This window comes from Dendronephthya gigantea, unplaced genomic scaffold (genome assembly GCF_004324835.1).
Source record: "Dendronephthya gigantea isolate DGI-Jeju-01 unplaced genomic scaffold, DenGig_1.0 000012F, whole genome shotgun sequence".
NCBI lineage: Eukaryota > Metazoa > Cnidaria > Anthozoa > Malacalcyonacea > Nephtheidae > Dendronephthya > Dendronephthya gigantea.
The window spans coordinates 2189207-2201829 of record NW_021163022.1 but is presented as its reverse complement, the minus strand read 5'-3'; the positions used below and the strand labels follow the sequence as shown (position 1 = coordinate 2201829).

At 36.6% G+C, this 12623-nt stretch overlaps 1 protein-coding gene across 3 annotated transcripts; it reads left to right on the top strand.

Moving 5' to 3' along the window:
- Positions 1–1776: 1776 nt before the first annotated feature.
- On the top strand, positions 1777–10752 carry LOC114518761 (high affinity copper uptake protein 1-like). Of its 3 annotated transcripts, XM_028538750.1 has the most exons (5): positions 1777–1830; positions 2192–2366; positions 4971–5037; positions 10018–10192; positions 10288–10752. In XM_028538750.1, exons 2-5 carry the CDS (start codon positions 2217–2219, stop codon positions 10490–10492), a joined length of 597 nt encoding a protein of 198 aa, XP_028394551.1. In that variant the 5' UTR covers positions 1777–1830; positions 2192–2216; the 3' UTR covers positions 10493–10752. The 3 variants fall into 3 exon arrangements, with proteins under 3 accessions (XP_028394551.1, XP_028394550.1, XP_028394552.1); XM_028538749.1 differs by lacking the exon at positions 1777–1830 and having other exon boundaries at positions 2097–2366; XM_028538751.1 differs by lacking the exons at positions 1777–1830; positions 2192–2366 and adding an exon at positions 4676–4758.
- The last annotated feature ends 1871 nt before the right edge of the window (positions 10753–12623 follow it).

The following is a 12623-nucleotide window of genomic DNA, read 5'->3' as shown; positions in this document are numbered from 1 at the left end:
AATTACACAATTTTCGGGGCCACAAAAATTAACTGGGGTGTATTACTACAACCGAAATATTTTGCAGTCTGAGAAAGCGTCAATGACTCAATCTCAGTATAATACGATAGAGTATAGGCAAGTAGGACACTGAACAGCGAGTGGGTAAAAATGTTTTTTTGCTTTCAGCACGAGGTTGACTTCGCTTAGAATAACATTAATAGGAAATTGCACTTATTTGCGACGTATTAGTGGAAAATCACAACTGTATTTGTATTTGGGGAAATATCTATAATACCGTTCGTAGCCAACGTGCTCGCGATATATATTTATAAATATTTCGCCAAACACGGATCCGATTTTTCATTAATACTTTTCGAAACGTCCAGTGTCCTATACAAATAACATTAAATGCCATTCATGCGAAGTTTGCACGTATAAAAACATCAATATATAATGCGTGAATACAGCTAACTTGGGAGACGGGAGTAAATGTTGTTCAGTTTTTTTGCCTCATGATGATCAAAATATTTAGGATTTGAGGCTACAGCGACACAAGTTAAAAATTGCTTAAATATTTTTTTCAAAATTCTTGAAACAATACCCTTAGAACTCTTCTAATTTCCTATTTTAAAAGATAATTCCATAAAAGTGTCAGCACTGGGTGTTAAACCTTGAACTCTGAGCGGCGCGAAAAGAATGATGGGATGCTTTATTTGGTCCTGTCAGAAAATGTTAGCAAAATATTAAATAAAGATCAAGTATATAGATATTTCTGAGTCACTCTTCTGTCTAGTTCTTCTCAAAATCTCTAGATCAGCGTGTGTCAACGTGTTTGAAACAACAGCTGTTTAGAATTATATCGTTCCTAAGACGCTCAGACTTTAAGATTTCAATGTTCTAGGAGCAGATTTTTCCGAGTTATAGGTCTGGCTGTATCTCCTCGCAAAAGATATAACAGAGTATCTTACTCTCTTTCCACTAAAAATACTGAATAAAAGTTTTATATATAGCAAGATATTTAAGCCTGGTTTTCGTATATCTCGTGATTTATTGGAGATGGTTCTTATTGGTGGGTGATCACCGCTTTGATGCATATAGAATGCTTTGTCAATCTAAAATATTGATCACCTGGGTCCTGGGACCAGTTGTATAAAAGACTAGTTAACTTTTAACTGTAGTTAAGGACAGAATTGGCCAATCAGAGTTGTGTATACGTATTTCTGAGTTAACTAGGATTCAACGATGCAAAATGTAGTTAAAGACTTTTATACAACCGGCCCCAGATAGTATAGATATTCAAAAAGTAGTAGAACGTTGCCGATGACGAATTACGACAAATGAAAACCAAGCTATAGAAAGTGAGTTTGATAGATTTTGTACGTCTAGTCCCGCCTCGGCATCATTCAAAATTCATCTCTATAAAATTTCAAATGCCTCGATAGCAACACGACAATTGTGTAATCAAGGGCCACAATCGCAAAAATCTCGCAGTCGTAGTAGTCGTACCTGCTTTCTTGGTCACTGTAAAGTTTCCCATCACTAAACAACTAGCCCCAAAGCCAGTAATATATAAAGACTTCCCAAAAGTTTATATTAAGATTTTTTTATAACTAATGGCATCAATATAAGTTACGCAAGCAACAACGTCACTACGTCACGTATGAACACTTAAAGATTATAAAATTAAAGTATTAAAAGAGGGAAAATTTTGCAGGCAGCAACTGATGCGTGTAAAGCAGAAGTATTATACAATGTCAAAGGTCGCGCGCATTTAAATAAGAAAACTAACAGATGACTGAGCTGGCAGGTCGTGTGGACTGTGTTTTCTTTACCCTAGCATTGTACCAGGTGAGTCAACTGTCCTTAAGAATCTTGTTTACTCAATGATGAAATTTTCGAATAACGTATAGTCATATTCGTGTTATCAAGGAATTATCAGAATGTTAAAAGTTTCTTTTGTTGTTTTTTTTTCATTAAAATATGACCTACTCGATTAATCAAACATCGTGTTGTTTACACTGGCATCAAAGTGTCCACCCCCTGCACTCGGATATAACCCTATGCAATGCACTCCATCTTTAGTACCCACACGAAATAAAAGATCCGTCAGTCGAAAGTTAATTTGTTATACTGTGCTTGTCTTTGCTTGTTGATTGCTAAACGTATCTTTTATTTAAAGATATATTCTCTTTTCGCTTTATTCCTCAAGGAGTTGATCGAGGCTAGCGACGGTCATGAATATGAATATGAGTATGATGAATAGCACTGCATTTCATGGAACACATTCAATGTCTGGACATGGAACAAACATGATGGGAAATAATCACTCTGCAACTATGGGAGGACACAATATGCCGGGAGGCCATAGTGCGAGAGGCCATTTGGTAAGATACGTATATTTATATCATTCGGTATGTGGAATATAAACTTCTAGTTTGACGGTTAGGGCACAGAATACCTATCAGAAGTAGAACTCCTGTACTTTTTTAAGTGTGATGATTCGTCACTTAGCAAGTGCATTAAATTGAGGCAATCACCCCCCCCTGCGAATGTCTAAAATGACACCATTTTTAATATTCTGTGGTCAGGGGGCAACATAGATCGATTTGTTGAAATGCAGACTTGTTACAAGTCACACGCAGTGCTGATTCGTCCCCAGTCGACTTTTTATTATATATTTTTATTATATATTTTTGGTAATTTTAGAACGTGAGCGAAATTAAGATCAGTCAGTCAGCTGGAACGCGAGTAAAAGGCAGGGCGCAGTAAGAGAAGGGAAGGCGAGGGAAAAGAGAGGAGACCACATTCCCTCTTACGTTCTTGCGTTCCAGTTGACTAGCTAACTGATCTCTCAAATTCGCTTACGTTCTCGCGCCTCGAGAGTCAGCACCACTGAGCTATATAAAAATTCCTGAAGGACTTGCTCGCCACCAAAAATGGTCAGCACGTAGCGAGCTGGAAGGGACTAAAAGCTGCTTTCCACTTACGCGTTTTTTATACACACGTACACGTACGGAAAATTTTAAATGCTTTTAAATTTTTATTATTTAACATCTAGGTCAACTAATGCGTATACTATGCAAAATATGCAGAAAACGAAGTTATTTCGATTTATTCACATAGTTTTTTCAAACGTAACATGTATAAGAATTTAGACTTTTACTTGCGTGTACGTGCGTATGAAAAACGTGTAAGTGGAAAACAGCCTTAAGTGTTGATTTAATTAGTCACGTTATACATGCATGGTGAATAACTAAACCCTACATGCAGGAACACCGCCAACCTCGTACCCAGGGTCTTTACACGAGTAAACTCTGGGTACGAGGTTGGAACACCACAGAACTTGGTGTTTATGAAGCAGAAGTTTCAACCAAAAATCTAATCGCTGGTTCACAATTGTGCATTTCGGCATCGCTATCAAAGAGAAAACTATTGAATAACTTTAATAAGTTCAACTCAGTTCTTTTGACAACTCATCATACACAACTGACAGCTGTGAAATGGCCATTTTGATGCTTAAGCCCGCCGCACACGTGAGCTATTAGCTGAGCTAAAGACCACGCGTGGCTGTTAGCTTAGCAAGTTACTCTCGTGCGCATAGTTTTTCGTGAGGAATTCGCCTCGAGAGGCAAGTTTCTCACGTGTGCGGATGGTTTTCGGGCTGAGCTAACTGGATCGCGAGGTCGTTATCTCAGCTGATAGCTCTCGTGTGCGGTGGGCTTAAAGATACACAAAGTAATTAATTCAGACGATTCGTTTTTGCTGTGTGCAAGCTTCAAATCTTTTGTGCAAGACATATTTTGTTAAGCATTTATAAATCTTTATTCTCATTAAGTTTAAAAACTCCGCGGTGTCACATGCAGGCCCGTGCGATTTTTGCTGCCATTTTATGAGCGTGAGAGTTGGAGACGAGTAAATAATTATAAGTTACGGATGTGCAAACCGGGGGAGGCACCATCGTTCACATCTACCAAAAGAAGAAAATCGCACCAAAAAAACGCAGCAAAAATTGGAAGTGCAATGAACGTAGTATTGGAAGAATAAGAACGTATTTTAAAGTCCCAGGTCCAACTAAGTTAAAAAAGTTGCACAGATAATAATGCTATCATTGACATTGGCATTGGCATTGACCCTGTAGAGTAAAACAAAAAGTACAAAGAAGGAATATCCAAACATGAATTTCATCAATCAGTGCAAGTGTCACAATATCCAGGTTACGAGTGATTGGAATTTTTTCCGCGTGCCTATGAAATTAACAACCAAATAACTTAATAGCATACAAATACATATATTATACAGTTCTCCCCCAATACATTCATTGTACGTATCTATAAATCTTCACGTCAAAATCTGGAGGCGAAATATTATTGCTACCTCGGAGTAAAAGAAAATTGAATCTCACTTCCCATGATGCACTTTTCTGAAAGTCTAGCTCGTCGAGAAAAAAAATGCAAAAAAAATAGTTTGCCGAAAAGAAAGCTTTGACCTTGAACCAACAACACTCTCACATCAGTAAATAGTGATTTTAATTACTTGTATAAACACTTGTTTCAAATCACCCCAAATAGATCAGCAGTGCATGAAAGATAAGTTCAAGCCTGTCGTATATTAGTGTTTATATTTTGATATAGGTAATTGGAACCAAATTGGTTATTATATTAGTTATTACAAACGAATTATAGTAGAATGAAATCAATGAATGGCAGTGTATTTGTATTTACACTCCAGTATAACCGCGTGACAGCGCCTTCGAATTATACTTCTCAAACAAAAGTGGTAAGGAAACTGCCTGGAATCGAAAATTTAGACCCAATTAAGAGGGAAAGTAAAACTAGCACTCCTGGCGATTTTTGTCTCTTTTAGGCAGTCGCTACACCACATCACTTTGATTGAGAAGTATCCGTGTTTAGACTTTTAGTAATAGTAAACGACATATCATATGGCAAGATATGATAATTAAAACATTAAACTATTTACTTATTTTATAGGTGGCTTTTGAGTTCAGTTCAAGAGCAATAATCCTGTTTAGGGAATGGGAAATTGACAGTCCTGGAGGTAATTTTATGTCACTATCATTATTCATTTCTTTTGAGATTTATTGTTTCGACAGTCAATGAACATTAAAATATTAGCCACTGACACAATTCATGTGTACTCAATATGGCATGAGAATGAAAAATCGGCGTCTTTGGCTGACAGGGCCGCCAAGAGAAATTGTGGGGCCCGGCGCAAATTTTTTTCCTCGGGCCCTATGACGTCATGGTTTTAAATATCTGCGAGGCATAAAAGTAGTATACAGAGTGGCGGTTCTGGAGCGGGTGGTGCGGGTGGTGCACTTAGCACCACACATGACGTCATCGATTCCTAAATGTTTTAATTTATTCCGGCATTTTAATATATTGGAGCTTTGCCGTTCATTGCTATAGCAATTTTTCAGGGTATTTTACTACCATTTCTTTATTTACATGACTACATCGTTTAGTAATGTCTGGTTACTTATTTATATTAAACGGTAGGCAATTTCCCGCCGTATGTTGTTCTTATCGTCGTTCGTATGCCTGTAGTGATTTAGCGGTCGTTTGTTTACATACGGCCGCGTTTTATTTCTAACTGCTCCTCTACCGCTTATACCGTCTGCTAATCTGCAATCGATGTTTTATAGATTTATATTTGCTTATATTCTGTTTAGAGTCCTTAGAGGCTTTAGAGATCTCATGCAGTTACATTAATTAATCATAATTTAACGCTCTGCCAGTTTTTACACAATGATTGTGCAATAATTTATTATTCATATAAGTACGCGGGGGCGAGGAATGGGGTAAACAATGAAGCCTAATAGCGTAAATACGCAGGATATGTTTGTTTGACAGCAATTTACTTAAATTACACAAATGCCGGTTTACTTATCACACAACTGAGAATTTGCGAAGAGTATATTTTATTTTACTAGGATTACGCATTTGTATGTCAATATTTAGTACCATTAGACTAATGTTCATTTTAAAAGATTCGTTTTTCTATGTATGCCTTGTGATACAGTTCAGCTCATAAGTTAACCCTGATTTAATTGTCCTCATATATCATAATGTCAATATGCCTTTGACACACGAATCATTTCCATACATCAATTTTCGTGTTATCGAGTTACCCAAAGTGTACTTGCATGGAATATGAGGTGGAATATCGGTTACAAATTTTTTGCGATGAGCAGATGAGTACCTGCTCGTAACTGCTCGTCTGCTCAATGAGATATTTCATACCCACTTAAAATTTTTGTTGATAAAATGAAAATTTACATATGAACTAGCGGCCGGAAAGAAAATTTCAGACATGGATTAACGATTTTAACATTTATTTGTCTTGCAATTAGTTACAGCAATAAACAATAATTTCCCCTAAAACGTTTTCTTATTTTTTTTTTTTCGCTCGTTTGCCATATATGGTTTCCTTAAGAAAGGTTCGGTAAACCTTTACCGTTGGACTAAATTTAAAGTCTAATTATCATCATCGTCATAATCTTCACTGTCTTTATTTTCCTCGTCATCATCAATCTCGTGGTCGCTTAAAAGCCTTTTAATAAGAAACTTTCTCTTATCAACTGCAGCTTCTATTGCTTCTTCTGGCTCAAAATCATCATTTTGAATAAACGCATCTTTTGTGTTCATTATTTTCTTATGTACTGGATCTTTCTTTAGTTGTCTTATCCACAAAAGGCGCTCTAAGTAGATATTTTCTAATTCTTTCTGGAGTTTAGGCATAATATTCAAGTAAGCTTTCTCTTTAGCAGAGTGCTCATCGAAACCTCTGTTTATGAGGCGTTCTTTCATTTCCTCGAAAGCTGTGTTACTTCTTTGTTTTGCTTCTTCTATTAGTGGTATCCAGGGATCCATTTCCTCTCCAAATTCTGAGTCAGTCGCCGTCGAACTTCCAGACTGCTGAGTAGAAGTTGTTGAGACATCGTCACGGAAATCTCTTTCTTGACTGTCCGAGTCTGTTTGAGACATGTTTTTTTCTTGTTCTCGTAATGGACAGTATTCCTGTTCGTGTCTACGCTGATTGTAACCGCGATTAAAGTATCTTCCGCAAAATTGGCAGCTCATTCCCTTAGCACTGGAGGCGTGAAAATGCCTTGTTATCGAGCAGTAATGCAGTTTTATGAGCAGATGAGCATGTGCTCATGAGCAGTTATGAGCATGTGCTCATCTGCTCATCGCATAAAATGGCACCCGGTTCATTGAAATTTTTCAGGCCCAATATAATATAATTTATATTGTTCAATTTAAAAAAATAATGTCGGTTGCAATTTTTATGCGATGAGCAGATGAGCATGTGCTCATGAGCAGTTATGAGCATGCGCTCATCTGCTCATCGCATAAAAATTGCAACCGACATTATTTTTTTAAATTGAACAATATAAATTATATTATATTGGGCCTGAAAAATTTCAATGAACCGGGTGCCATTTTATGCGATGAGCAGATGAGCACATGCTCATAACTGCTCATGAGCACATGCTCATCTGCTCATAAAACTGCATTACTGCTCGATAACAAGGCATTTTCACACCTCCAGTGGTGAGGGAATGAGCTGCCAATTTTGCGGAAGATACTTTAATCGCGGTTACAATCAGCGTAGACACGAACGGGAATACTGTCCATTACGAGAACAAGAAAAAACATGTCTCAAACAGACTCGGACAGTCAAGAAAGAGATTTCCGTGACGATGTCTCAACAACTTCTACTCAGCAGTCTGGAAGTTCGACGGCGACTGACTCAGAATCTGGAGAGGAAATGGATCCCTGGATACCACTAATAGAAGAAGCAAAACAAAGAAGTAACACAGCTTTCGAGGAAATGAAAGAACGCCTCATAAACAGAGGTTTCGATGAGCACTCTGCTAAAGAGAAAGCTTACTTGAATATTATGCCTAAACTCCAGAAAGAATTAGAAAATATCTACTTAGAGCGCCTTTTGTGGATAAGACAACTAAAGAAAGATCCAGTACATAAGAAAATAATGAACACAAAAGATGCGTTTATTCAAAATGATGATTTTGAGCCAGAAGAAGCAATAGAAGCTGCAGTTGATAAGAGAAAGTTTCTTATTAAAAGGCTTTTAAGCGACCACGAGATTGATGATGACGAGGAAAATAAAGACAGTGAAGATTATGACGATGATGATAATTAGACTTTAAATTTAGTCCAACGGTAAAGGTTTACCGAACCTTTCTTAAGGAAACCATATATGGCAAACGAGCGAAAAAAAAAAATAAGAAAACGTTTTAGGGGAAATTATTGTTTATTGCTGTAACTAATTGCAAGACAAATAAATGTTAAAATCGTTAATCCATGTCTGAAATTTTCTTTCCGGCCGCTAGTTCATATGTAAATTTTCATTTTATCAACAAAAATTTTAAGTGGGTATGAAATATCTCATTGAGCAGACGAGCAGTTACGAGCAGGTACTCATCTGCTCATCGCAAAAAATTTGTAACCGATATTCCACCTCATATTCCATGCAAGTACACTTTGGGTAACTCGATAACACGAAAATTGATGTATGGAAATGATTCGTGTGTCAAAGGCATATTGACATTATGATATATGAGGACAATTAAATCAGGGTTAACTTATGAGCTGAACTGTATCACAAGGCATACATAGAAAAACGAATCTTTTAAAATGAACATTAGTCTAATGGTACTAAATATTGACATACAAATGCGTAATCCTAGTAAAATAAAATATACTCTTCGCAAATTCTCAGTTGTGTGATAAGTAAACCGGCATTTGTGTAATTTAAGTAAATTGCTGTCAAACAAACATATCCTGCGTATTTACGCTATTAGGCTTCATTGTTTACCCCATTCCTCGCCCCCGCGCGTACTTATATGAATAATAAATTATTGCACAATCATTGTGTAAAAACTGGCAGAGCGTTAAATTATGATTAATTAATGTAACTGCATGAGATCTCTAAAGCCTCTAAGGACTCTAAACAGAATATAAGCAAATATAAATCTATAAAACATCGATTGCAGATTAGCAGACGGTATAAGCGGTAGAGGAGCAGTTAGAAATAAAACGCGGCCGTATGTAAACAAACGACCGCTAAATCACTACAGGCATACGAACGACGATAAGAACAACATACGGCGGGAAATTGCCTACCGTTTAATATAAATAAGTAACCAGACATTACTAAACGATGTAGTCATGTAAATAAAGAAATGGTAGTAAAATACCCTGAAAAATTGCTATAGCAATGAACGGCAAAGCTCCAATATATTAAAATGCCGGAATAAATTAAAACATTTAGGAATCGATGACGTCATGTGTGGTGCTAAGTGCACCACCCGCACCACCCGCTCCAGAACCGCCACTCTGTATACTACTCATAAAGTACTTCAAAACGAAGCGAAAAAGTTTAACAAACTTTTTTACAAACAATATCAATGTATTTTAGAAATTAAAATAACAATGACTGTCACTCGTACTTTCGATAGTGTGTGAATAATAATAGTTAATAATAATTAATTTTAGGTTCTTTCTTAAGTCTGGGGCCCCCTCAGCTTGGGGGCGAGGGGCAAAATGCCCCCTCTCGACGGCCCTGATTATTGGCTGATATAACTATATAAGTTTATTCCCTCTAAACATATGTATTTCAAGAAAATTACTTTTAAATTTACTGCAGAGGACATATTTATCCTGCATAAAGGTTAGGCTTTAAACGTTCTCGAAAATTTACTTTACAATCGAAGAAAATAGCGACTCGATCGTTGGTCCTTTTTAAGTAGATCTTACTTTGCAGCGAAGATACGGATCAACAAGTAAAAGTGCAAGTGCTGACCCTGATCAGCAAAGAATAATAAAGAAAATGATGATGACCTGTATCTGGCCTGGGTTTCTTAGGTGTTAGCCTCTTGATGCATAAGAACTAGGGTCGTATTAAACTAGAAGGCTACGCTGCATGCATGGTTTTACTCTCACCATATTGATTACGTGTTTTGATCGACGAGTTTTGATTCATTTTCAGGAATGGTGTGGTCATGTTTAGTGGTGTTCCTAATTGCCATCTTTTATGAGGGTTTCAAAGTTTTACGTGAAGCCCTGCGAGAAAAATACCGTAATTCTAAATGTTGCATCGTGGTGAGCAATGGAAACTGCGTGTCTGGCAAGGTACCTCGTGATACACCTGTGTATCAGGGCAGGTAAACAGCATGTACATGTGCGTTCCTTGTACTCGACTCTGCTATTATATTTAAAACTTTATACCAGAACCGAGTGCTCCTACTTTTACATTCAGGTTCAGTTTCTGCAAGAAGCACCATATCATCCAATCTTTTCTGCACATCATTCAAGTTGCGTTTAGTTATTTCCTGATGTTGATCGCGATGACTTTCAATGGATGGCTTTTTATTACCGTGTGTCTTGGAGCTGGTTTAGGTTACTTTTTGTTCAGTTGGAAAGTCCCAAAGCCGACTTACGATGTCAATGAACACTGCCTCTAACGTTTCTTCGGCAAATTTATCAGTTTCCATTTTTCTTATTGATCATCATGCAGTAGGCTAATATAAGGACGTTATTGATTTATATAGATCTCTTATATAAAACTTATACAGAACTTATATAGATCACTAAGGTCAGCGATATGTAGTTCCCAAGCAAAAAATATATTTAATCTTTTACAATCACATCTTGATGTGGCAAAATTTACACAAGAAAGCTTTAAAAATTGTCCCACATAGAAAAATGTACCTATAACTCCAAAATAAATAGAACTAATATAAAATATAAAATATCAAATGATTAATGTATTTAAGTATCAATGTATCTTAAGCCTAAAATATATATATATAAATATATATATTTAAAAACGAGTATTCATGTCTGTTTATAACAAAACGGTTACGCCTCCCCCCTCTCCGGCACTCTCCGCTTATCTATGTATTTTGTCAATATTTTTCCCAATACTGCGATGAGTGCGATCCTAAGCGGCCAGAAGTCATAGCTAATATTAACTGCAAAACTCGCAAAATTTTATACTTTTTGGGACGAACTTGCAAACGCTAGACGATATTCAGTCGGATTTTGATTAAAATGTTGGTGGACTGTCTGACTACTGTATTCAAAATCGGAATTATTTCTGATTTTGATTATTCTTGAGTCTTATTTGGTATGTAGTAAACTGGTTGCTTTAGCAGTGGAATGCTAGCTACCAACCTCGTACCCAAGGCTTTAATACAAAGGTCGCATTGACTATATAGAGACGGCATAACTAAGAAGAGCAAGCACGCGTGGGTTCTTGGGAAGGACGCGACGGAAGCTTCTGTAGTAAAAACCATCCCAAGCACTCCTGCATGATTGCTCTTTTTTGCCACTGATCTCTTGAAAATAAGGTGAACAGGATATTGTTTATCATGTGAATCTAAACGCATATAAAAATCATCTTGTTGATGCAAGTTGTTTAAAACGGAAGTGATGGTTGCATTGTTAAAAATGGTTGTTTAAAGATTTAACCATTAAATGAATTCGATCTTTCAGTTCGAACGGATCTTTTCGGTAATTAAACGTCAAATATTCATTGTTTTCGACTGAGAACCACTTCGAATTAAACGAATTTCAAGTTTTATTTTCATGAGCTATACAAAGATTGCATCAGATAAGTTCAAGTCTTTATCTTTTTATGTGCATAAATATATTGGCTATAATAGCTTCTTGTTACTAGGCTACTATCGCTCTTTTGTAAGACGCTCTTGTGTGCTTACCAGTGGTGCTTACCCAGCATTAATAAGCATTCTCATCAACTGACGAAAAATTTTCTTACTCCATTTATGAGGGTGGTAAATGGGGGTCTTGATCACGTTTCACGAAAAGTAAAACAGTTACTTCACGATTCACGAAGAAAACGCTTCTTTGCCTTATACCTTTTGCTTGTACGAATAACTTTTGAACCATTTACGTTGCAGCTACTGAAGTATGCAAAAATACCAACTGAAAATATTGCCAATATTGGTCTATATCGTTGCTAATTTCCGTGCCAAAGCATGTATAAAAGACTTTATTAGCCGACACTGTACTGATTATGAGTGAAAGGTAAGATAAGAGATAAGCGAGTTGAAAAAATCACGTCAGTTCACGGAGCTAGCATGGCAGTTGAGATCTCGTTTCGCGTCAAATAATAGCGGCACTAGATTATCACGATTCACGGAAAATAATATAGCCGCATTTCACATTTCACGAGAGATACAATTATATTGAATTTCACGCTTCACGAAAATAAACTTTACACCCTTTAATTATAGAGAAATATTTTATGACTTTTATTCTCATATTTTTGCAGCTGTTTTGCTGATAGAATATTGGATTATTAGATATTAAAGTAATTCTTTGTTCAAACTTTGAATTGATGGTAATTATATGCGATGATCTGAATGTTATCACGATTTTTGGTTACCAGGAAACGGTCGGCAACTATAATTCAGCTAAGGTTCCCCGCCCTTACATGCAAAAACCAATATGAACTGTTAGCGCTCTATTTAGGCTCTTAAATTCACCAAATTTCCTGTTGGAGCAAGCACTTGGGAGTCGGGAGTTTTTTGTAAATCTTTATATTGCATATATCTATGTCTGAATAAGCAA

Coding starts and splice junctions, on each gene's coding strand:
- LOC114518761 (XM_028538750.1), top strand. CDS start 2,217: ATGAATATGAATATGAGTATGATGAATAGCACTGCATTTCATGGAACA. Junction 5,038..10,017: donor GGAAATTGACAGTCCTGGAG/GTAATTTTATGT, acceptor ATTCATTTTCAG/GAATGGTGTGGTCATGTTTA. Junction 10,193..10,287: donor ACACCTGTGTATCAGGGCAG/GTAAACAGCATG, acceptor TTTTACATTCAG/GTTCAGTTTCTGCAAGAAGC.